This window comes from Gigantopelta aegis, chromosome 15 (genome assembly GCF_016097555.1).
Source record: "Gigantopelta aegis isolate Gae_Host chromosome 15, Gae_host_genome, whole genome shotgun sequence".
Lineage (NCBI taxonomy): Eukaryota > Metazoa > Mollusca > Gastropoda > Neomphalida > Peltospiridae > Gigantopelta > Gigantopelta aegis.
The window spans coordinates 35,247,751-35,274,578 of record NC_054713.1 but is presented as its reverse complement, the minus strand read 5'-3'; the positions used below and the strand labels follow the sequence as shown (position 1 = coordinate 35,274,578).

At 37.3% G+C, this 26,828-nt stretch overlaps 1 protein-coding gene across 1 annotated transcript in view; it reads right to left on the bottom strand.

Moving 5' to 3' along the window:
• The window catches only part of LOC121389791 (DNA repair protein REV1-like), a 29,884-nt gene extending 3,435 nt beyond the window's left edge, over nucleotides 1–26,449 (bottom strand). Inside the window, exons 1-19 of the mRNA XM_041521441.1 lie at nucleotides 26,404–26,449; nucleotides 24,642–24,757; nucleotides 23,596–23,704; nucleotides 20,500–20,668; nucleotides 18,566–19,305; nucleotides 16,832–16,986; nucleotides 15,108–15,232; nucleotides 13,446–13,600; nucleotides 12,425–12,544; nucleotides 10,429–10,649; nucleotides 9,352–9,496; nucleotides 9,043–9,173; nucleotides 7,274–7,514; nucleotides 5,660–5,795; nucleotides 4,747–4,867; nucleotides 3,329–3,595; nucleotides 1,873–2,190; nucleotides 1,087–1,210; nucleotides 176–323 (exon numbers count right to left, since the gene is read on the bottom strand). Of these exons, the coding sequence (XP_041377375.1) occupies nucleotides 176–323; nucleotides 1,087–1,210; nucleotides 1,873–2,190; nucleotides 3,329–3,595; nucleotides 4,747–4,867; nucleotides 5,660–5,795; nucleotides 7,274–7,514; nucleotides 9,043–9,173; nucleotides 9,352–9,496; nucleotides 10,429–10,649; nucleotides 12,425–12,544; nucleotides 13,446–13,600; nucleotides 15,108–15,232; nucleotides 16,832–16,986; nucleotides 18,566–19,305; nucleotides 20,500–20,668; nucleotides 23,596–23,704; nucleotides 24,642–24,713 (3,497 nt within the window). The 5' untranslated portion in view covers nucleotides 24,714–24,757; nucleotides 26,404–26,449. The remainder of the gene's footprint in view (nucleotides 1–175; nucleotides 324–1,086; nucleotides 1,211–1,872; nucleotides 2,191–3,328; nucleotides 3,596–4,746; nucleotides 4,868–5,659; nucleotides 5,796–7,273; nucleotides 7,515–9,042; nucleotides 9,174–9,351; nucleotides 9,497–10,428; nucleotides 10,650–12,424; nucleotides 12,545–13,445; nucleotides 13,601–15,107; nucleotides 15,233–16,831; nucleotides 16,987–18,565; nucleotides 19,306–20,499; nucleotides 20,669–23,595; nucleotides 23,705–24,641; nucleotides 24,758–26,403) is intronic.
• Between the last annotated feature and the right edge of the window lie 379 nt (nucleotides 26,450–26,828).

The following is a 26,828-nucleotide window of genomic DNA, read 5'->3' as shown; positions in this document are numbered from 1 at the left end:
CCCAATCCAGATAAAAACACCCCGCAACATCTGTTGAGCTGGGTCTGGTGGTGAAGTTGTTGGAGCAGACGGAACAATTTCAATATATATTTTTCATCACGAAAACAAAATTCCAACCTGTAAGAAGACTCGAGCCCTTCTCCGAGCAAGTTTTTTCACCATGGTGGAGGCTCACACCTCCACACAGCCCGTTTTAACGGAGCTCTCCAACTGGTCACATTTACGCGGCTTGATCTCCTGTGAGCTGGGTCTGGTGGTGAATTTGATGGAGCAGACTTCCAATGTCATCTTCTTCTGTAATCTTCCATTTCTGTCTTTTTTATCTGGAAAGAAAAATTTAAGTCGGCCATTTTTTTTGTTTATTTTTTACACATTGGAGATCCACAAATTTAGGGTCGCTTTACAAAGTCTGTGTTTAAAACAAAACACGTGTAAATTACAGGCCCTTTACAATGCTTAAACCTCCTGCGTTTAAGACAAAACAGGCTTCGTAAATTTGGCCCTTAGATTTCTGTCTTCCTCATACTTTTTTTTAAAACAAAACAGGCTGGAAATTCCCTTAGAAAAATGGTACTCCTCATGTCTAGTTTAAAACAAACAAGCATTCTGAGGGTACTGCTAAAGCAATATATGTTCCCTATCGGCTCCAACAAAATTTTAGTATCTCCTAAGTTCAAGGGCCATAATAAGACGGGTAAATCTCCTGGAAAATAAACCTTGATCTGTAATTCTACGTAATAAAGCCCTACATAAAATTTGAGCTCAACATCCCGAGAAACTGCAAAATAAAGGTAAAAAAACCTATATATGGAACATATGACCTATAGTCCACTCCAGAGGGAACAGTGGGAGACTAATAGATGCAGTAATGGATAATGAACAGTAATTAATCTTCTTCTCTTTGTTTGGTATACAAAAGTAACTTTTTGTTTTCAAGCATATGACTTAAATGTATTTTAATGAACAATCATTTTAGTATAAAATAAAAGTCTTTGTCTAAAACCATCAACTTTAAAACAAAAACCCACAATACAATTTAAAGGTTTTTTAAAATTATTATTACAAATTATTATTAGGTATCCACACCTTGTGGCAGGATACCTATTTTAATTGTAACAATGATTCCAGAAAACTCTTTGATTGTATATATTTCGAAGGCTATTTGGCCAAACGTCATGAACATTTGGGGGGAAATTGGGACGCTTATTGCCTAAGAGGCATAAAAAGATGGGTCTCAGGTGAACTTGCATATTGCAACCACCTTGATTAACGCACACATTTTTGCACTTTTTATATTTACAATTTTTATTATTATTTTATTATTTTTATTATTATTATTCTGTTTAGATTTAGGTAGATTTAATAACATTGTATATGACAGAAGATTATGCACTTTTTGTCAAGATAATAACCAGTTTTTTTTATTGAAGATCAGCTCCATGTATTATTTGTATGCAAAAAATATAGTTATTTGAGAAATATGTACATTTTACCCTTTGTGAAAGTAACTGCTGGTCTGCCATTAACAATTATGTTCATTAATCTGATGTGATCTCAAAACAAAAAAATTTGACTAAATTTATCAAAATTCTTATACTACATGTATGTATTTAGATTGACTTAGACTTAGATACGTTTTTAACGTGCTCATATACCTATGGTTTCGAGCACATTTAGATTGAGAATGAATGGTGAACATTTTTTACACTGAATATTTATAAATGCACTGCCTTACTATTACTATAATATAAAATTAAATCGCAGACTGTTATGTGACTAAATCATGTAACGCATGCTCTTGAATTGTGTAAATTGATGTTATTTTGGGCCAGAGGCCTTTTACTGAATAAACTGTCTGTCTGTCTGTTTTACCTGAACTACTGCTGGTTTCTTTGTAAACTCCAGTTTCTTGGCACTAAGTTTTGTCTTCCGTCCAGGTTGATTCTGAGGTACTTTAAATATCGGACTATTTCTCTTCCTTCTCTTGTTTGGCGAGGCAGTCTTAACTGGTGATCTTTTCTTGGTCGGGGATGGTTTTCTCTTTGACGGCGATGTAGCCTGTCGTAGCTGTAACATGTTCCCTTTACGAGGACTCGACGGTTCAGCGATTGTTTTATTCTGTTGTGCGTAACCCTGACGTATTTCTTTCTGGAGGTACTCGGGCAACGCATTCAAACAGGATATGTCCAGCTGAAAATGTAATATAAAATGAAAATATTTACATTTCTTAAAGGGATATTCCTGAGTTTTTAACAATTGTAATTAAATATCAAATATATATTTCCTAAAGGACATTCCTGACGTTTTGACGACTGTAATTACATATCAAATATATATTTCTGCATAAAATATTAGTGGCTGTATATTAAACATGTTTCTGATCGTTCTAATATTTGTACTAGGTTAAATTTCATTTTATTTCTTAAAATATGTTTTTTCGTATGTACGAAATTATTTGAAGACAAAAGCCAGTTTGGGCTTCTTACAAATATTAAAATGACCAGAAACACATTGAATATATAGATATTGATATTCTAAACAAGAAAATATATTTAATATGTAAGTTTATTCGTAGAAGTATTTTATCAGTCGGAAACATCTTACAATGGAGCAAACTCAGGAATGTCCCTTTAAAGGGTCTGTCCTAAGTTTGCAGCCAATGTAAGAAAGAACTGGCTGAAGATAATTAACAGTCAAAAGCTTTTGGCCCCTGCCTTCTCAGGGTCACGGTCAAATAACTGCTTTAAATAGTGATACAAGTGTTGTGTTGAGGTTGATTGTTGGAGGCTCGCCAGAAATGATGTTGTTGGCAGCTCATTTGTATCGTAGCTATTTGGGCTCAGCATAAAAGGTGATGTCGGCAAACCAATTATAATGAGACTAAGCCCACAGCTAAAAGCTGATGAAGAATGGCAGGTGTGTGGCATAGATAGCCACAAGAGACAAGCACCTGTTGTGGTTGGAGAGACAAGGACTGGGATGTGGAGGTGGACAGTGAAAGAAGTTGAAAGATAGGAGAAGTTGCCAGATGGGGAAGAAAGAAATGGAATTCAAAGGTGAGAAAGGACAGAGGGCACTTGGACCCCCAAAACCCCCCAATTATAATGTAAATCAGCCGTAGTCCAAATGTTCTATCTGAGTTTTTTTGGCAACAAAAATTACATATCCAATACATTTTCTTGTTTAGAAAACCAGTGTCTATATACCCAGATTGTTTTCAGTTGTGTGCTGATGTCTGTAGCAATCACTTTTTATTTTACTTCATAATATATATTTCTTGGTACATACAAAATTATTGGAATATAAAATCTGATGAAATGAACCTAACCTGTGAAGGTGAAGGTAAAGGCTCAAAATCTGTATTTCTAGAATCTTTGTCCCCATTCAAAGATGGCTGTGGACTATCAGGCAATGCTGTCTTCTGATTGGTCATCTCCTTAGCTCTGCCTGACCAATGAGAACAGCCTGGTTCCTGACTGTTTCCTCTGGTTTCACCCTCGCCGACAGAATCTTTCTGACATCGCCGAATGTTCATATCCTTCTCAACTTGTAAGCGTATGTCTGGGGGAAGCTCTTTCAGAACTTCTGGGTCAATCTGAACAGTCAAAAAGACACGGAGATTTCATACTTTCAAAGAAAACGAATATTTGATTAAATGGAAAATCCATAGTTTTCAGCCCCAGCAAGACTTCCGTTTGTTCACCTAACAAAATAAACACACATCCTGTTTTCTCATGTTTTTAAAACGGTTTTAAATATAAAGCATTACATAAATAAATACATTTGGAATTACCTTTGGCTGAATTATTTCAAATTTCGTTTGGCCGTTGAAAGAAATAATACATAATACATTCTGAAGTATGAAATTATTTTAGACAAAATTCAAAACTGAGGTACTATAAAACATTGCAATGTCCAAAAATGTATTGATCTAAGAAAGAAAATGTAAGTATATTGTAATTTAATACATTTTGAATATTTGATTTTCCAAAAACCTTTCAAAATAACTACGAACTCAGGATAGTCCATTTGACAACTCAGTACAACACGCAGAAATTGAAAATGAGATCATATTAACCTTCTGACTACTGCAGGCGAGATATCTTGCCCGACATCATGCCAGTCGACATACTGTACACTGTATGTAGTGCATTTCCTAATTCATATTTCCCGCTGTTTTGCACACAACACTCACCGGAAAGACTTGTATAACAGGAGACAGAAGACAACTCAGCTTTTCGGCAAGTATTTTCGCTTGACAACAATGGCGGCACGTCGCGGTCATTTTTAGGAATCGATAGCTGATTGTGACAGCTAATTTGATAATAAATTTGATCGTTTTACCCACAACAAAAATCACCAAATATTGGGAAATGAATCGGTTCGTTTAAAAAAAAAAAGTCTGGTCAGAAAACCACTGTTATCGGGAATAATAGACATAAATATTGGGACAGCTGGCCACAAATGCCGGTAAGTAAACGTGACTTTTTCGATTTTTTGACTAATTTTAGTCAACATTAACTGATCTAAAAATCATAAAAATTACAAAAACCCACGCAAATAATACTTACCGATTCATATATGAACTTTATTTTATGTATTTATAAATTATTTTAAGTGAATATATGTGAGTACAAATTATAAACTTGTACCCACTCAACATGGTTTTTGTCAAAAATGAATCAAGTAGTCTAAAGGTGAAAGATTATTGAAGTTGAACTTGTATCAATATTAACAGATTATTACCTGTGACGGTGATGGGAAATAGTCTTTAGTTTGACCTCTCTCTGACCTTCGTGATTCAGGGGAGATAAACATGTCTGGTAAAGTTGGAAGAGGTGGAGCTACAAGTTTGGCATTTTTTCTTCTGTGAAATAAATAAAAATAAAAATAAAAATTGACCACAATGATTTCCAGAATTGTTGGAGCATGCAGAAACTAATGAGATATAATGACAGAACAGGTAGGAAAGTTTTTATATGAATTTTCCCCACTAGTAGGACAGCACATACCACAGACTTTGAAATACTAGTGGTGGGGGAGTGGTTGGGTCGTGAAAAAATAGGCACAAGCACATAAGATGAGCACTCTATCAAGTCCTGGGGTGGGATGTAGCCCAGTGGTAAAACGCTTGCTTGATGCGTGATCAGTTTGGGATCGATCCCCGTTGGCGGGCACATTGGGCCATTTCTTGTCAGTCGGTGCACCACGACTGATATATCAAGGGACGTGGTATGTGCTATCCTGTCTATGGGATGGTGCATATAAAAGATACCTTGCTGCTAATGGAAAAATGTAGCAGGTTTCCTCTCTATGACTGTGTCAAAAATGACCATATGTTTGACATCCAATAGCCGATGATTAATAAATCAATGTGCTCTTCTTTTTTTAAAATTTGGTCCACAAGGTTTATTAAAAGGTGGTAAGGATGAACAAAATATCGACAAGGATTAGTAAATATGTTACGCTGAAAATATACCAACCACGATTGATTGCCAATGTTCAAATGATGCCATGAAAGTCTCAATAAAAGTTATGTTAATAATACTACAACATTTTTAAAATGTGTTTTTAAGGCAATTACGTGTGTCGTATCGGGTCTCACTACATTCTTTAAACAGCAATAAAACAATGGCACACAAAATATTTTTCAAGTTACCGTGACAATTCTTCCAATATAGTTCTGGTTGTACAGAGAAATGAGGTAAACTCTGATTCGACGGCATCCATAAGATTGTTACTACGGATACCGTCATCTAGATCATCATCTGTCAAGTCTTCCAGTGGATCAAGATCTTTAGAAAGAAACACACAGAATATTTGTTTAACAACTCAGTACATTTGAAACTAAAGCTATTTGTTGGTTATTTCAACACAACATTGAGAGAGAGAGAGAGAGAGAGAGAGAGAGAGAGAGAGAGAGAGAGAGAGAGAGGAGAGAGAGAGAGAGAGAGAGAGAGAGAGATAGAGATAGAGAGAGGAAGAGACAGACAGACAGACAAACAGATAGAAAGAAGTGGAAAGAGAGAGAAAGAGAGACATACAGGGGGAGGGGCGGATTCCACAGAGGGCACTGAATCATGCAACCAATCACACTTTAGACAAGAGAAAGAGAGGGGGACAGAGAGAAAGATTGAGAAACAGGCTGAGACAAAGACAGACAGATGGGAGTGATGGAGAGACAGAGTGATGGAGAAACAGAGAGAGAGAGAGAAAAAGAGAACGAGAGACAGAGAGATAGACAGAGACAGGAGAGAGAGACAGACAGAGACAGTGAGAGAGAGAGAGAGAGAGAGAGAGAGAGAGAGAGAGAGAGGGAGGGAGGGAGAGAGGGAGGGGAGGGAGGGAGGGAGGGAGGGAGGGGAGAGAGAGAGGAGAGAGAGAGAGAGAGAGAGAGAGAGAGAGAGAAATAGAGACAGTGAGAGAGGGATAGAGAGGGGTAGAGAGGAGAGAGAGAGAGAGAGAGATAGAGAAATGAAGACAGAGAGAGAAAGAGAACAAGAGAAAGAGAGACAGAGACAGGAGAGAGAGAGAGACAGACAGAGACAGTGAGAGAGAGAGAGAGACAGAGACAGGTGAAAGAGAGGGGGAGAGAGAGAGAGAGAGAGAGAGAGAGAGAGAGAGAGAGAGAGAGAGAGACAGGAGAAGGGAGAGAGACAGAGACAGAGAGAGGAGAGACAGAGAGAGAGGAGAGACAGTTGAGAGAGAGAACAGAGAGAGAAAGAGATAAGAGAGAGAGAGAGAGAGAGAGAGAGAGAGAGAGAGAGAGAGAGAGAGAGAGAGATGAAGACAGAGAGGAAAGAGAACAAGAGAAAGACAGAGATAGACAGAGACAGGAGAGACAGACAGAGAGAGAGTGAGAGCGAGAGAGAGAGAGAGAGAGAGAGAGAGAGAGAGAGAGAGAGAGAGAGAGAGAGAGAAAGAAAGAGAGAGATAGACAGAGACAGGAGAAAGAGAGACAGACAGTGAGAGGGGGAGAGAGAGAGAGAGAGAGACAGAGAGAGAGATATACAGAGACAGGAGAGACAGGAGAGAGACACACAGAGACAGACAGAGAGAGAGAGAGAGAGAGAGAGAGAGAGAGAGGACAGAGACAGAGACAGAGAGACAGACAGAGACAGAGAGACAGACAGAGACAGAGACAGAGAGAGAGAGTGACAGAAAGACAGACAGACAGAGATAATCTGTTTCTGCCACAAGTATAGATCCAATAGACAGGACAGAATGGCCTTTAATGTATATGTCAGTCTTGATAAGATTATCATTTGATTACTTTGTTTTTCTCTTTCATTTATGGACTGTTCACTACTAGATGTAGCGGTCATTTTCACACTGGATGCTGCTACCTCTCTGCTATTGGATGGCACTGTTGATGGTTTGACACATGTCGTAGATGGATCAGAGGCGGAACTCGGCTTCTGAGTGACAGCGAAACTTAGAATACTCTGAGTATCTCTGGCACCGGACGTGGGAACAAGGGAACAAGATTCAAGTCTGTGCATCTGGATCCCAACCTGCAACAAATAACAGAAAGTAATGTTTATTTAATACTTTTCCGGTGCACTGTAAAATCTATACTAGAAGGAAAGGATACGTTGAGAAGAAAAGGCAAAGCAAGGATAGACTTGGATTGAATGGCAAAAAAGAAAAACAAAAGAGAACAAGTTATTTGATATGTAGTGGTTAACCGTTAAGCCATCAATGAGACCTATGATGTGTAGGTTTACATCCCACTACAGACCCCAAGTAATCGATCCAGTCTGAGAATGAACCCACCAAGGGAATTGATGCCTGTGACCAAAGGTGGCAGGACGTAGCTCAGTGGTAAAGCGTTCACTTGATGCATGGTCGGTCTAGGATCTATCCCCGTCGGTGGCCTCATTGCGCTATTTCTCATTCCAGCCAGTGCTCCACAACTGGTGCAACAAAGGCTGTGGTATGTGCTATCCTGTCTGTGGGATGGTGCATATAAAAGATCCCTTGCTGCTAATTGGAATATCTGTTGTGGTCCTTAAATGTCTCGCCTACCGTAAACAGTTTCATCCATAAGATGTTTAATACAAGTTCAAAAAAACTTTTCTTTTGAAAACGTTTTGAAAACTTCAATTAAAAAATATTTCACATGCAATGAACACCCATAGGTGACATTCTAAACCAAGATTCATTCATCTAAGACTTTTTTAGTGTGTCAGAAATATAGAAAAATGTGAAACTTTAATGCTGTCATTACTAGAAAAGTAATAACTTTTTACAGCATGAAGGCGAGACCCCCTGAAAAAAAGAAAAAAAAGAGAATGAAACCATATTATATTAAACATCTATAGCTTACCCCGCGATGTGTGCATGTACCTTAATTTGTTATACCAATTTCAATGAATTAAATGTTTCACCTACCGTAAACACAGTTTCATCCATAAGATGTTTAACACAAGTTTAAAAAAACTTAAAAATTTAGTTTTTTTGAAAACTTCAATTAAAACGTTAATGTAATAAATAAAAAAAGGAAAAAATAGTCACATGCATTGTAGGAAGGAAGGAAGGAAGGAAATGTTTTATTTAACGACTTACTCAACACATTTTATTTAAAGTTATATGGCATTGGACATATGGTTACGGACCAGACAGATATTGAGAGAGGAAACTCGCTGTCGGCACTTCATGGGCTACTCTTTTCGATGAGCAGCAAGGGATCTTTTATATGCACCATCCCACAGACAGGATAACACATACCTTTGATATACCAGTCGTGGTGCACTGGCTGGAGCGAGAAATAGCCCAATGGGCCACTGACAGGGATTGATCCCAGATCGACCATGCATCAAGCGAACGCTTTACCATTGGGCTACGTCTCGCCCACACAAGCACTGTGATGAACACCCATAGGTGCCATTATAAACCAAGTTTCATTCATCTAAGACTTTTTTAGTGTGTCAAAAACGTGAAACTTTAACGTAAAAATTACTAGAAAGGTAATAACTTTTTACTCCATGAAGGCGAGACAAAAAAGAAAAAAGAAAATTATATTAAATATCTATAGCTTACCCCGCGAATATCTGTCGTGTCTATACGTTGTGAGTTCATCATGTTGATGCACTGTTTGGAGATGGTCACCACATCGTCAGTGGAAACAGGCAACGTGGTCGACTTAGAAAAACTGGTACATTTACCATGACCTAAGAATGTAAAAACAATATGCTAAACTATCACCAACATTTTCATAAATTATTATGCAAATAAATCAAATGCATCTAACTGTAGTCTATTGGTACTGGGTGTTAAGTAAAAAAAAGAGTTAAATATACTAATTTAAGAAAATAATGAATTATAACGGTTTCAAAAATCAATGACTACCTAGATATTTTGGTGTTTCTTTTGGTGCGTCTGCCCTGCGGATCATCAGTTTCAGTGTGATGGTTTTACCCTTCTTATTCAGCTGCTTCAGTCGGTTACAGACTTCCTCAGACAACTCTTCAAGAAACTTCACTGCTTCAGTATCCTAAAATCGACCAAAAATAGCTTATACTGTAAAAAGTTAAAATTTGTTTTGTTTAAAGGGATATTCCCGAGTTTGCTGCAATTTTAAAGATGTTATCGACTAACAGAGACTTTTTAACAACTTTACTTACATATCAAATATATTTGTTCTGCATAAAATATTAGTAGCTGTATATTAAACGTGTTTCTGATCGTTCTAATATTTATACTAGGATAAATTTGATTTTATTTCCTAAAATATATTTTTTTCATACATACAAAATTATTTGAAGACAAAATCCAGTTTGGGCTTCTTACAAATATTAAGACGACCAGAAACACATTGAATATACAGACTCTGATATTCAAAACAAGGAAATATATTTAATACCGGTATATAAGTTTAATCGTACAAATATTTTATTAGTCGGAAACATCTTACAGTGCAGCAAACTCAGGAATGTCCCTTTAACAACACCATCAGAACACACTGATCTATTAATCATTGGCTATTGGATGTCAAACATGTGGTAATATTTGACATATAATCTTAAATGAAACCTGCTACCTTTTTCCATTAGCAGCAAGGGATCGTTTTAAATGCACTTTCCTGTGGCCTTTGATAGGTAGGTAGTACAGTGACTTATTAAAGAAGCCGTGCGATCGCGAATAGTTTGACTGGTGCCATCATCTTCTGTCAGTTATATTATACAATCAAAACTAGGCTTAGCGATTTGGGGAACAACTGCTTAAACTCTTTAAAACTGAGGCAACAAATCAGAATTTTATAAGATTTAATGGTCTCACAAAAACAATTAATGCTTGTTTCAGTTTAAAAATAAAAATAAAAATAAATATCCACAGCTTTTTGTCAAATACCTATTCAAATTAAACACTGCACGTACATAAATATATTTTAAATATAGCATGTACAGCTTTTTGAAAACTAAATACCTTTTGAAATCGTATTCCATAATTAATTTCAGCCGACACTGACTTTCTTTCCTTGTCCATCTGGATCTGCCTGTAATCTTCTCCTCGACAAAACTTGTAAAAATTCTGACCCGTTTTCGGCCCAAATTCCTTCTGAAGAGTCACTAATGGAGTGTTCTGTAGATCTCCACACGTTTTTATGTTTAATGACGCCAACTTTCGAGATATTGACCAGCCCACACCTGAAAGAAAAAAGAAATAAATAAAAGTACTCAGCTGCATGCACAGGAACTTGTGCTAGGGATGGTCTAGACAATGGCAAGCTTAGTTGTTTTTTTGTTTGGGTTTTGTTTTTGGGGGGGGGGGGGGGAGGAGGTGAGGGATGGATCATCAGGGCTCACACTGCAGTAAATTTTGGTTTAGCCAATTTTGAGATATGTACATATATGTCGAGTATTTCCTTGAAAATTATTAAAATGTGGTTAAATTAAGAAATATTTTATTAGCCAAAAACTAAATGTTGTAGCTACTTTGATTAAAAATTAGCAATTGGCTAATTTGGCCATACACAGGGTGAGCCCTGTATCATGTTTCCCCAGAAAATACATTAAAAGAAACCAATTTGCTTAGAGCAGGTCAGTTTCGACCCCCAAGACACCCCCTATATGGCTGTTAATAAACTTTATCACCAAGCTACAGAGTCCAAAACAAGAAGTTTGTTTTGTTTAACGACACCACTAGAGCACATTGATTAATTAATCATTGGCTATTGGATATCAAACATTTGGTAATTTTGACAGTTTTACAGAAGAAACCTGCTACATTTTTGTCCATTAGTAGCAAGGGATCTTTTATATGCACTATCCCACAGACAGGGTAGTACATACCACAGCCTTTGTTACACCAGTCGTGGAGCACTGGTTGGAACGAGAAAAAACCTAATCAGCTGAATAGATCCACCGAGGTGGTTCGTTCCTGCGATGCAAGCACCTCAAGCGAGCACTCAACCGACTGAGCTAAATCCCACCCCTCTACAGAGTCCAAGTCAGGTGAGCAGTTGCTTGTGCTCAGCTAAAAGTTATAAATAATATACACGTAAAAGCACAAATATAAAAATGGTAAAAATATTGATCCCGCAATCACTGTATTCATTGTCAAGATATGATGACTACATAAATCTCTATATTTTTGGTCAGTGACCAAAACTATAGGTCACATGACATAAGCCCGACTTGACTCGAGTATTTCAGACTCGATTTTCAATAAACATACTCTTTAAATCATTTATTTTAGTACAGTAAATGCAAATAAATTTTAGTTTTGCAATAACAATACAAAACTTGTATATTTGTTTATGAATTGGAGTTTAGAAACACTTTTTGAAGGTGACAGAATGTAGCTAGTGTCTTACAAAGAATGACATCATGTATCTTGGCAAAAGCCTCGCTGCATTTGCCTTTCTAACCTTCACAGGATAAAGCCGATATCTTAAGACAGTAACCAGTTATTCCCTATATACATGTACGCACATATTATACTACTGTTAAAATATGAGCAACATCAGTAAAATACAGTGAAACCCCTCAAAACCAGACCCTCAGTAAACCAGAATTCCCTAAAACCGGACACTTTCCACTTTTCCCTTTTTAAATATCAGTACAGAACATAAACTCTCTAAACTATATAGCCAGTTTCGAGGGGTTTCACTGTAGTTCCCAAAACAAAACACCTTATAGTAAAGCCTACCTAGTAAAATATATTGTAAATGTCCACATTGCAGCATAAAAAAAATAATTCATTGACAATATTTAAATCATCAAAATTCATAACAGTAATTTTAACTTCATCAAGAAGCTGTTTATGAATAACAATGTATTGTGGACACTATAAAGCAATGTACATGTATTTCTGTTCTGTCAATGTGCAAAAATATTCACTTGAATAATGAGTTGAGTGTGTCGTTAAATAAAATATTTCTTTTCGTTTTACTTGAATAAGGCCATAAAGAAACAAATACCTGGTAAATCTTTAACCGACTGCTTAGCCATGAAGTCTGTGACATAACGAGACTCTAAATAAAACTGCCCATTGGGTTTGGCTGACCGTGTGGATAGTCTTGCAAGCAAAATGCTGGAAGCTGAAAAATCATTGAATATAAATATATCAATAGTTCTCAGTCACGTATACACAGAATATTGATTAGACACCAGATAAACATAAACAAACAGGGCACAATATTTCACAATAACCGTTGTCTCTGTTCGCATGTAGGTTACCCAACTTCAAAATCATAAGAACCGCCAATCGGTTATGTGGTGAACAATTACATTTTAAAATTAAAAGCACCACATATCAGTAATTAAAGTGAAAATCAGTTTATTTTTTTTAATATTTGAACCACCAATGTAGCACACAACAGTAGTTCAAATGTTTTAGGATTAGATAGGCCTAACTCATCGGTTATGAGAACTATATTCACGTAACCAAACAATCGGTTACCTAAGTAAAACTCACGTGAACTGACTTCCGGTTACCTATGATTTTGAACAAGCATTCTAAGAGTACTCCTAAAGCAATTATATATCCCCTACCTGGCATAGCAAATTTTCATACCTCTTTAAGTTTTTCAGAATTCTGTTGAATTAGTTATTCATTTAAGACTTTTTTAGTTGCCATTTCATGTTGTATCATTGTTTTAAAAACATTTAAATAAATTATTATTTTCAACTTCGTATTTATTGCTCAGTTGTTACATTTTTATGTCATTACATAATATGGACTATATTTTTTTTCCTGGTGATTAAATTAGTTTTTTTTAGGTGAAATGTTTATTATTCTAGAATAAATAAACCATACCTTATAAAATTAATGTTTTGTAACTGTAATTAAATGGGCAAGAAAAAGAATCAATCACCATTGTGAGGTATAGATACAGCAATTCCAATCCTCGGGACAAACATGTTTAAGTAAGGGCTTTTGTAAACCTTGGAATTGCCTTATCTACACCTCACAATGATGACAGATTCTATTAATATTACCTAGTCCAGCTGAAGCGTTACAACCCGTCTTCGTTTTAATATCTTCTCTTAAGAGAGTGGCGAACTCTAGCGGACTAGCACCGGTGTCGGCAAGGAGATCGGTACAGTCGATCAGCATTTCATCACAGCTTACCGCCTCAATGTCATGAGTGTAGCTAGGTGGAGAGGAGAAGAAGGTATAAAAAGAAAGAAAGAAATTTTTAGTTAATGACGCACTCAACACATTTTATTTACAGTTATATGGCATCAGACCACAAAGATACTGAAAGAGGAAACCAGCTGTCGCCACTTCATGGGCTACTCTTTTCGATTAGCAGCAAGGGATCTTTTATATGTACTATCCCAGACAGGGTTGTATATAACACGACCTTTGATATACCAGTCGTAGTGCATTGGCTGGAACGAGAAATAGCCCAATGGGCCCACTGATGGGGATCGATCCCAGACCAACCGCACAACAAGCGAGTGCCTTACCACTGGGTTACATCCAGCCCCCAATAGGAAGGTTTAATAACACAACCCATCAACACGCCTTTGCAAATTCTGCAAACGATTGTTTTGCTTGCTGTTCGCACAAGTTTCTAGTTTTGCCTATCTCATTCTTCGTTCTCGCCAAAAAAATTAAAGACATTAGAAATATTTTACACTGTCATTTGTCACTGTTCACATAACAATATATCTGTAATGGGTTATGCAAAATGAAATGGGTTACCTGAAATTGTTTTGCGTAACCGATATTTGGGTTACGCAAACTTTCAATTCTCAGAGGCCGCATCAACAGATAATTTAATCCATGGCTATTACAGGAAGGAAGGAAATGTTTTATTTAACGACGCACTCAACACAATTTATTTATGGTTATATGGAGTCAGACATATGGTTAAGGACCACACAGATATTGAGAGAGGGAACCCGCTGTCGCCACTTCATGGGCTACTCTTTTTGGATCAGCAGCAAGGGATCTTTTATATGCACCATCCCACAGACAGGATAGTATATACCACGGCCTTTGTTACACCAGTTGTGGAGCACTGGCTGGAATGAGAAACAGCCCAATGGGTCCACCGACAGGCTATTACAGAGCACAAATTGACAAGAAAAAAGGGTTCATGCACTTTATTATTAACCAAATCCCCAAATTCCATTTTTAAAAAGGCATTTTTCATGACCGAATGAATGAATTGAATGGACTGAATGAATGGCTTAACAACACCCCCAGAAAAAAACGGTAAGTATATGAAAATAACTGAACCTTTTTTACTATTTGGAATGATTTTCCTATCATATTCATAATCTAATAATATTTTCAATGAAAAACAAACAAAATAAAACCAAGATAAATTAATTTCAAGTTTACACATTTTTTTCCATGTCCCAATTCAAAATTCCATGACTTTCTGTGCGGAGCAAATAATTTTGTCATGCTCCTATACCACGAAGGTTTCAAGCATGTCCGTCCTGGATCCTGTCTCTGGATAGCCAGGGGCCTGATCCGGGACAGATGACTTTCTGTGCCTAGAAAATTACATTTGTAAATTCTATAACCTTCTTCCTGTTTTACCATGACCTATATGAACATTTACATTTAACACATGAACCTAAACAAAGCTCAAATTATGTTGCCACTTGTGACCTTTTGAAACACACTTTACATGCAGTTACCTAGCAACAGTATCGTAGAGAGTCTGTGAGACGTGCTGATACTTGTCGAAGTCGTATGGAATGGGAACCAATTCGGGACATAACCTGAGAGCAGGACCCATGAACATACCGTTCTTCACGCCGGCCTGTAATAAAGATTATAGTCATTAAAATGTAATGTACGGCTGAATGTACAAGCATGATTTTGACTAACTATAACTGTAAATTTAGCACTTAATTTTAAAAATCTCTAATGATGTCACATGCATACTTTTTGTTTGGTGTTACCATGACGTTAAAGTCTCAGACTCTGTCAGTGTTTCTGCCCTGCTGAAAGACATTTTTGGGTATGGCGCTATGGAATTGAATACAACCACAGTCAACAGGGGGTATGGGGGGCGTCCCCCAGAAAGAAAATGTGTTACATTTAGGGTTAGAGTTAAGAAAATCATGCAGTAATGATAAGAATAATTAATTTTGTCAAAAAGTTAACTAAAAAAAATAAAATCTGCACAAATTTTGGATTAAGTGCCATACCCGTTTTACCATCTGGCAGAAACCCTGTCTGTTAGAGTGTCAAGTCTACACTCTAAACGTTTTATAAGCACAGGGCCAGGGGTGCAGAAAGTACTCACCCGACTGAATGAACATTGTTTTTTTTCTGGCTTTTTTTTTTAAAAACACACCACAAACATTTAACACAGAGACAAAGAAATTATTTTGTTTTTTGAACATTACAAACATTGATGATGATGAGATGAATGGTGAAGCCACAGTATTTCCATTTCGGTATGGGACTGCTTGACAGGACTGTGCTCCACGCTTGCTGTCAGTTGAGCTATCTCAGTATCACCCGAGCCCGGGGAAACATGAAACCTGCAGTGCATGCCAGGTAATCATCCCCCATGTGGTGTCATACACTCAAGAGACACACCCATAATCGCACCCATGAAGCGAGTGAAACTCGGTGTATGTGGCCTTACACTTACCCATTGAGCCTAGCAGTGCACTCACTCTGGGCTGGAGCCGGTACTGGCATGAAAAATCCCCCATTGCCTCAGGTGGGACACGAACACAGTACCTACCAGCCTGAACTAAATGAATATGCTAGTAAAAATTCTGACGGACAAAAAAAAAAAAATGCAACTACCAGTCCGATGGGTGATCATCTTTTTCTAACTGACTGTAATTTTATTTATTTATTTAAATTTTATTTTTATTATCATTGAATCTGCGACTCCCCAATCAGCCATGCCAGAAGTCCAAACCATCCAACAAATGATTCAGAATAATGACGAAAGAAACAACACATGAACTGCATTGACAATAGAAAATCTTGGAGTTAAGAACGGCTCAAGAGAATACTTCAAAATGTATTAATTTCTCAATCAAGGTCTGGCGGACTAGTATAAATTCTGGTGGGCTAGTAAATTTTAGTTGGTTCTGACCCAGCTGGCTAGTAAAAATATTTCTCATTCCTGCACCCTTGTAGGGCCATGCAACATTACTAAACACACATGTAAGCTGAGACCAAGTTTATTCAATATTAAGACCACAGGCCCAAAATACACACAAAAAAAACCCATATATATTTTGTCGCATGCAAGTGGTTAACTTACATAAGTTAACCACTTGCATGCGACAAAATATATATGTTTTTTTTTTGTATTTTGGGCCTGTGGCCTTAATATTGAATAAACTTGGTCTTGTTCTTGTAAGCTGTGACAAAACATTAAAAAAATTACTTTTCTAGCTTCATAGCTGCACGACGCGATCTCAGCCATGGATGAAAACTTGTTGTCGGCAGATTGCTGGGGGGTGGTCTCTGCTACGTGCCCACCACCAGAACCTGAATTTGATCCTCCCTTTCCCTTCGAGTGAGTCACTGCTACAGGTTTACCTAAAAGCACATGAAGCAAAAATAAAAACATCCACAAAAGGAAATTAATTTAACAAGAATTTTGTAGAATTAAATATCTCGCCTACAATATGAATATTTTCAGTGACCCTGTTCCACGAAGCGATCTTACCACTAAGATCACCTTAAGTGTATAACTACCTTAATGCATTAAAGGCAATCTTAGCACTAAAATCGCTTCGTGGAGTGGGGTCCTGTAATGAATATCCATTGCAACTGTCAACCACGTATCACTGATTTATGACGTATGTGGCTCTAACGTAACAACAGCACCCATGGCAACTGCTGTAGTTGTGATATGAATTGTTGTTGGTCAGGAGCTTTACCGATGGCAATTGTTTGTCAATAGATAAAATAATTGTCATCGGTTAAAGGGACTGTTTGTTAATTTTTATATTTCTTACCAAAATTCAGGCTTTCAAGTGACCAATAACAAAAATGTAGTGATAAAAAAGTAGGGAAAAGTAGAGATTTTAAGGGAGGGCAAAAAGTAGGGATAGTAGGGCTCTTTACTTACCTTTTTAATGCAAATAAATGACTACTGACCTTTTCACCAATTCTGATGTACATGTAGTGTGTATCTTTGCTTAGAAACCAGTGCTTCAAGAGGGATTCAGCAACAGAATGAGGAGATGAACCTAAAGTGGGTGCCTCCGACTTGTCAACATGCACCAGTCAGTCTCATCATGGAACCCCTCTTGCAGCACTGGAGGTAGTACTAAACCAAATAACTTCCGGCTGGGTCAAAGTTCGAGGTGCACCGAACTTTTGATAGAGAAGTGAACACCACAAGTCCTGTGATTGGTTATAAATGTGAGTGTGTTGGTTGTAAAAAAAAATTAGTTTCATCTGGGCTAAACATGTATGCAATTTTATTTCATCTAGTACCACTGTGTCAAGTAGCCTTGTACTTGGAACATGTATGGGGTACCTGTGAAAAAAAGTACTCAAATTTTGTGTGGAACTAGGGTAGTCATAGACGCTACCCGTTATCTCAGAAATGAGCAGCTTGACACCCACTTTTTTGTGATTCACTTTAAGGGTGAGGGGTGGTAGTATTTATATCCGTGGCGTTTATGTCGATTGATACGTTGCAGGTAGGAGTTTTAGCCACATATGTTACTATTGTCGTCTATGGGATTTGATTTGGTAGTATACACCCTGGAGACCTACTGCAACAAACTTATCCTACAAAAATACTAGAAACTGCTTCTTATTAAAATCAAGACTAAGATTAGTTCAATCAATGCATTTAGTTAAAACTTTTCTATTATTTCTCAAACTATTTTCACGTAAAAGTAGGGATAGTAGGGCTTTCTCAAGAAAATGTAGGAGCATAACAAAAAAGTAGGAAAAAGTAGGGCCTGCTTGAAAGCCTAAAAATTATTGGTTTAAAATTGCAGTGCGCAGACTCAAGAATGCTGGTTGAAAGTATTTTGCCTATTGCAAAGACATAAAGAAAAATGCTGTATGACATAACAAGAGAAGGAAGAGTTTTGAAGTAGCATTAAAATTCAGAATTCCAAAAAATCTTTTTCCCCAAGATAAACATATTAATTACCAATCAGTTCTGGTCTGTCGCGCAATCCGACCGACACAAAAAAACAATCCATGTCGACATGCATGATCACTTTGTTTGGTCGGCCATGCACGGGTCCCCTGATGTCATCTACTGAACCGGTGCGATCCATTTTCTTCAAGTGGTATTCCCGAAGTGCCTCCCGTCCAGCAAAATGTCCATCGCTTTGTTTCTGCAGCTGTGACACATATTCTTTAAACTGTGCTCCGGAGGTAGATATGTGGTGCAGTCTGGAATGGGAGTAAAATTCTGACACAAATCCCGGATTGCTAGCAGTAGCCGTAGGTCGGGTGGTTTTGTTCTTGTGATCGACTCTTCCACTTTCTTCAGGTTTCCAATTCATTTCTTTATTACTTTCCACCATATCTGAGGCACCCATTTCATTTTTGTGACACTCAGTTTTATCGTCAAGATCATTTGAATGCAGAGCAGTTATTTTTTTATTGGTTTCTTTATCACTTTCGGCTATACTGCTGGCATTAACAAGAGTTGTCTTTAATGATTCATATGAGGTATCTGAGTCGGAACCAAGTGGAGAATGGGCCCAAGTTGCATCATCCATGAAATCAGGCACATCAGAATGGCTCACTTCTATGTTATCAGATATGTCAGAACAACTAGTTTCGGTGTGTGTGGCGGTTTTTCCGAAAGCCGTTATGGGGTTGGTGGCTGTTCCATATAACAGATAGGAGGTATATGGCAGCAGTCTTTGTGCTTGAACACTGTAAAGAAAGGAAAGAAATATTTAATGATACCTCAGCACAGAGAGAGGGGGAAGAGGAGAGGAGAGACATACACACACACACAGAGAGAGAGAGAGAGAAAGAGAGAGAGAGAGAGAGAGAGAGAGAGAGAGAGAGAGAGAGAGAGAGAGAGAGAGAGAGAGAGAGAGAGAGAGAGAGAGAGAGAGAGAGAGAGAAAGAGAGTAGTTTGTTTTGTTCAACGACACCACTGGAGCACATCGATTAATTAATCATCAGCTATTGAATGTCAAACATTTGGTAATTCTGACTTGTAGTCATCAGAGGAAACCCACTACATTTTTTCTAATGTAGCAAGTGATCTTTTATATGCATTTTCCCACAGACAGGAAAACACATATCACGGCCTTTGTCCAGTTGTGGTGCACTGGTTGAAATGAGAAAAATCCAATCAGCTGAATGGATCCACTGAGGCGGTTCGATCCTGCAACGCAAGCACCTCAAGCGAGCACTCAACCGACTGAGCTAAATCCTGCCCCCAAAAGAGAGAGACACACAAAGAGAGAGAGGGATGGGGAGGAGGGAGGGAGGAAGGGAGGGAGGGAAGGAGAGAGGGAAAGGAGAGAGTGGGAGAGGGAAAGGAGAGAGTGGGAGAGGGAGAAAGGGATAGAGGTAGAGGGCTTAACTGAATACCAAATTTTCAACATGCAGCAATTGGTATTTGAGTGTGTGTATGTACATGTATATGTACATGTATATGTACATGTATTTAACAGTATAAACTGTATCTTTGTCTTTCATTATTAATTTGTCATAAAACCAATTTGAAACGCGACTTTAGCTACAGATTTTTCCCACTAAATTTTTGGGATTCAGCTTAAACCCAGATTGAGCAATGACACTCTTGTGTGTGTGTGTGAGTGTATTTTATTATTAATTTGCGATAAAGCTAATTTAAAACACAAGTTTTTTGACTAAATGTGCCAAAATGCTAAACATAATTTGGAATTCTGCTTGAGCACGACATAATACCTCACTGTGATCCACTTATGTTGTATGTATGAATATGTGTGTAAATATGTATGTGTGTGCATGTATTTTATTATTAATTTGCAATAAAGCTAATGTAAAACACAAATTTGCCTACAGATTTTTTGACTAAACTTGCCAAAATGCTAAACAAAAATGGGATTCTGCTCGAGTATGACATAATACCTCTCTGTGATCCACTCGGGCCGTACGACTTTCATTCCCTTCAAGCTGTGGATCTTGCTGTTGGGGAGGTTCGTCGCCACAATGTGCGTCACTTGCTTCTTGTACAGAAAGTGCTCAAACCGGCCGCCGTGCAGTGTGAGCAACCTCCGTAACTCATCAGACGAGGGTTCTGGGGAAACAAGTATGTACAGATTTCACTACTGAATAGTGATGTCACAATGATCGATTATAACTGAAAATTGATCAGTTTGGCTCCACAGATGTGTGAAAATGTTATCTGTAATTAATCAGACGAGGGCTCTGGGGAAACAAGTATGTACAGATTTCACTACTGAATAGTGATGTCACAATGATCGATTATAACTGAAAATTGATCAGTTTGGCTCCACCGATGTGTGAAAATGTTATCTGTAATTAATCAGACGAGGGTTCTGGGGAAACAAGTATGTACATATTTCACTACTGAATAGTGATGTCACAATGATCGATTATAATTGAAAATTGATCAGTTTGGCTCCACAGATGTGTGAAAATGTTATCTGTAATTAATCAGACGAGGGTTCTGGGGAAACAAGTATGTACAGATTTCACTACTGAATAGTGATGTCACAATGATCGATTATAATTGAAAATTGATCAGTTTGGCTCCACCGATGTGTGAAAATGTTATCTGTAATTAATCAGACGAGGGTTCTGGGGAAACAAGTATGTACATATTTCACTACTGAATAGTGATGTCACAGTGATCGATTATACTAGTAATTGAAAATTGATACTGATAATCGATTATAAAAATCCATACTTGATTGTGAGGGGAAAATGTTATTTGTAATTGTTTCTCCATTTTCAGTGGTAAAATTGATGTAACTGTCTTGGGGTTGGTGTGTTCGATCTAATGTCCACATAAAGAAATGGTTTTTAAATAGTTATTAAAGTTACAAACAGCAATTTGTAAGGGTTTATATCCATGAACACAACAATAGGTGCACAGTGCTTATACTTAAAAACCGTATAATTTTAAAGAGACAGTCCTGAGTTTACAACCATTGTAAAATGTTTCCGATCAACCGAGCCTTTTTGATGACGTAACATACAAATTAAATATATCGTCTTATTTAGAATACAATGTATCAGTGTCTGTATTTACAAGGTGTGTGTTGTTGTCCTAATGATTGTAGTAGCCCAAACGTGATTTTAACTCGTAATTTTGTATGTATGAAAAAATATATATCACAAATTAAACTTAAAACTGAGTGCTACAAACATTAGTATACAACCGCAAACACATTCGATACAGACATTGGTATTCTGAACAAGAAAATGTATTTAGTATGAAATAGTAGTCGCCAACAAGGCCCTGTTATCGCAAACATCTTACAATGGCTGCAAACTGAGGACAGTCCCTTTAACTGATTATGTAATTGAAAGTTGATCGGTTGGTGTATACCGATTATATTCGATGATCAATGATGAAATTCCATCTGATTCCCAACACTACTACTGAACCTCTCTAACGATCAATTAATATGGAGAATATCTAGTTTATGACATCGGATATCGGCTTTATCCTGTGACGGTAAGAATGGGAAATTCTGCACGGCTCTGCCAAGCGGAAATTCTCATCCGGCTTGAACAGGACAACGCAGATATCCGATGTCAGTAACTAGTTATTATTTTTATCCTGCAGACCATAAAAATTAAGGGAAAAAACTATTATTTCTGTTATTTCAGCCACATTGTACGTTGACCTAGAGGTCAAAATTAATGAGCAATTTTGTAATGTAGCTATGTGATTTTGATGTTGCACCCATCCTGGACTTAGCCTCTGACTTCGCCAGTGACTAAGTCTGGGACAGGAGGGAGGGAGGGAGACACAATCGAAGGAAGGAAGGAAGTAAGGAAATGTTTTATATAATGATGCACTCAACACATTTTATTTACGGTTATATGTCTTCAGACGCCACTTCATGGGCTATTCTTTTCAATTAGCAGCAAGGGATCTTTTAGGAGACACAATGGAACATAGAACTACAGTCAGAAGGGAAGTAATTGTGTATTGATCATGAACTTTGTACTCGGTTCATTGGTGAAACAGATAAAGCGAGCCAGTGTTCTAAATAAGCACTTATCCGTCTGTCCTGACAAGTGAAAATCTGCTCGGACAAGCAAAATGTACTTTAATGGTTGTCCAGTGGACAAGTAAAAATATTCAATGAAGTTTCATTTTGAGCAATACAAAATATTGTCCTTGTACTTTAATAAAACAAATTATTTATTTGGACAAGTGAAAATATTGGTGGACAAGTAGATTTCTAGATGTATTTGCCTGGTGGACTAGTAAACAATTCAGCTTGATGAACTTGATTGATCAGAATTTCACTAGTTATCCTATTTATAGCTTACCAATCATATCCATATCAAAAGCACAGTTTATTTCAACTTATTATTATTTTTGCGCTTATATCCAATTAAAGTTCAAGCACGCTGTCCTGGGCACACACCTCAGCTATCTGGGCTGTCTGTCCTGTCTGTCCTTGACAGTCGGTTAGTTGTTAGTGGTTAGTGAGAGAGAAGATGGTGTAGTGGCCTTACACCTACCCAGTGAGCCCTTAAGAACTCGCTCTGGGTTAGAGACAGTTCCGGGCTGCGAACCCTGTACCTACCAGCCTGTAGTCTGATGGCTTAACCACTGTGCCACCAAGGCCGGTTCACAGTTTATATTTACCGTTATTAACATGGTTTGCGATCAGTAGGTCATTTGTTTACAAGCTAACAAGACCTGTATGGCCTGTATACTTGAGCATAACAGTTTTCATAAGATTTAGTTAAAAGTGTGTGACACCAAACTACATTTGTGATGACATCATATTTCTGAAGGACATAACTTTAGAACTGTGATTTACTAAATATTGAATTAAAATGTTATTTTGGAAATGTTATAGGATAAATTCGCTTCTCATGTTTTTAAATATGTAAAGTATCAACCATGTCTAGTTAATTGTTATTTATTTTGGCAGATACTGATTAACATAGACCTGGTTAATATTTTCCACATAAAAAAATGCTTGTGACAAAACCTCTATTTATACCACTAACTTGTGTATCCATTGATGTACACAGCCACTCCCTTGAAAATTGTTGATCCCTTGTTTTCTGTGTGGAATTGTTCATGAAGCTTCTGTTTCTTAGCTTCCCGGTATCCACCCTGTTGAAAATAAAGAGAATTCACAGAGATGGAAGGACATCAGAATAAAACATGACAAAATATAAATAACAAAAGTGAATATATAAAGATTATTATATGAGCTGGTGTGTCATACTGATTTTATGAAATGAGTGTCAGGATTATTGTATTGTAAAACGTTTGAAACATAAGTAAAAAGAGACGACGAATCGACATAATTTTTTATAAGCTTTTACACTGAGGAAGTTATGAGGTTGCTTCACAAAATTACGTCATTCACTGTGCAAGTGAAATCATTATAACACAGTGGGTCATACTGATTATATTTCCCTGAATATCTTGGAACTATGTGGATAATAAAAAGATTTATTATCATCACAGTACATAGAATGTACAAACACTGATATTCTAAACAAGAAAATATATTTAATATATGTAAGTTTTAATCGTAGAAATACTGTATTAGTTGGAAACATCTCACAATGCAGCAAACTCAGGAATGTCCCTTTAATGCATGTTACAATTTTTTTTTTTTTAAATAAATAAATTATGTTACATTTAATTATGTCTGTTCTAATTTAACAGTGGTGTTCATACTGCATCATTCAGTGGCTTGAAAAAAATATCCCAAGTATGATTTACTACTGCTAATCTTCCCAATGCCATCAGACATGGCACCATGGCAAAAAATCCTGGATAAATCCCTGTGATCCGATTATGAAATTCCAACAGATTCCTTATCATGACACCGACCTCGGTGGTGTCGTGGTTAGGTCATCGGTCTACAGGCTGGTAGGTACTGGGTTCAGATCCCAGTTGAGGCATAGGATTTTTAATCCAGATACGATATGTTTGACGTCCAATAGCCGATGATAAGATAAAAAATCAATGTGTTCTAGTGGCGTCATTAAATAAAACAAACTTTACTTTTTTCCCCCCTTATCATAACAATACTGACCCATTCTTCAAATCCATTTCCTCGATTCCGCTGTCTTTCGTTGTTTCGACTAGATCTGCCTCTTGATGACATGGTGTCATGGAAGTTCTTGAGTGCCAAATCAATGGATATTTATACTGTGACACAGAAATACAATTTATATAGAAGTATAATATTTATATACATATATGTAATACAATCATGTATCAATATATAATCATAATATTAAACTTACATGTTGAAAACTGGTATCGACACTAAACGAAGAAATCGGACGCCTCTATCTGAATCTCCATTATCATTGTGCTGACTTAGGACAAAGTGTGTGGAAACGTAACTCAACTGTTGCGCTAATGTTTAGTGGTCTTTTCATGCATGCTCGACTCAGGAATAATCAAATTAAAGGTCTGTGGCATCAGATTTAGGAACAAATGCGTATTTCAAATACAGTACCATTTGGTCATCGATGATTGCCAAAGTATTAAACACAGGGATCGAATTAAAATGTTTGGGAGCCACGGCAAGTGTTGCTTTCGGTTTAATAAAAAATAAAATAAAATATGGGTTTTAACACTTTTTATTTGATATGGTCAGTAAAATAATCAGGTTCTCACTGGACTTTCTCCATTGGGGGTCATTTGAGCTTGCTTGTGAAATTTGGGGAGTCCCATAATAGGATTTTAAGTTAAAACTAAAAAAATAAAGAGTCCTGTCCAAGTTCCATGAGCACTTCAAGACACTTTTCGAGGGTCAGTGAGATCCCTGATAATGCTACGAGACTGAAACGAAGAATCATACATACATATACAACATAGAGTATATGGGAAGGGCATGGTGGCAAACTAGGTAAGGCACCTGCTGCATTTTTTTTTTGTCGTCAGCACCTTAAGATTTCTGGGGTATAACTGCAAGTAAGGAGGGCAAACTACAGCGTTATTCTCACATATCACAGAATAATGCTAGAGGGCACTCAAGCAATAATATTTCTTGATCCTATTTAGAAGGGATTTAATCAAAGTTCGAAAAAGGTTTGTTTTGTTTAAGGACACCACTAGAGCACATTGATTTATTAATAATCAGCTACTGGATGTCAAACATTTGGTAATTCTGACATATAGTCTTAGAGAGGAAACCCGCTACATTTTTCCATTAGTAGTAACTAAGTAAGGGATCTTTTATATCCACCATGCCACAGACAGGGGAAAGACTTTCCTTTGGCATTGTCTCTAACCCTAACTCTATTTATGATAAGTTACGTATTTATAATGTTGTTTATACGTGACAGTGCCAAAGGAAAGTCCTACCCAGACAGGATAGCACATACCACAGACTTTGATACACTAGTTGTGGTACACTGGCTGGAACGAAAAACAGACCAATGACCTGAATGGGCCCACTGATGAGGATCAATCCTAGACTGACCGTGTATCAAGAATGCACTTTACCACTGGAAGACGTCCCGCCCCCTTTAATGAATCAGTCATATAGACAAGATAGAGAAGCAAACTGTACTTGCCTGACCTACGAGCTTTTCACATACTCACTAATATTCATGAGCATTCTGTGACGTATTGTTGGCAGGTCCCAATTATACGAAAATGTTTGAACCACGATAATAGAATGATGCATGTCACTAACTTAACTAAGGATGCGAGTTTTAATGAAGGTACAAACATCATATTTGTCTACTGTTATCCCAAGCAATACCAAACAAAAAATTAAAAATAACTATTCAATAACATACTTTACACAAGTTTACATTATTATAAAACCATTTAGTTACCCTCGTAAACAAATTACTTTGCCATCGGTCATGGGCAGCGCCATTATTCGTTTTCGTTAACTAGCATGCACGCCACATTTGGAGCACCCGCTTATTTGTACACCGTATCTCGACAAGACAATGAAAAGAAAGAAATGTTTTATTTAACGACGCACTCAACACATTTTATTTACGGTTATATGGCGTCAGACATATGGTTAAGGACCACACAGATTTTGAGAGGAAACCCGCTGTCGCCACTACATGAGCTACTCTTTCCGATTAGCAGCAAGGGATCTTTTATTTGTGCTTTCCACAGGCAGGATAGCACAAACCATGGCCTTTGTTGAACCAGTTATGGATCACTGATCGGTGCAAGTGGTTTACGCCTACCCATTGAGCCTTGCGGAGCACTCACTCAGGGTTTGGAGTCGGTATCTGGATTA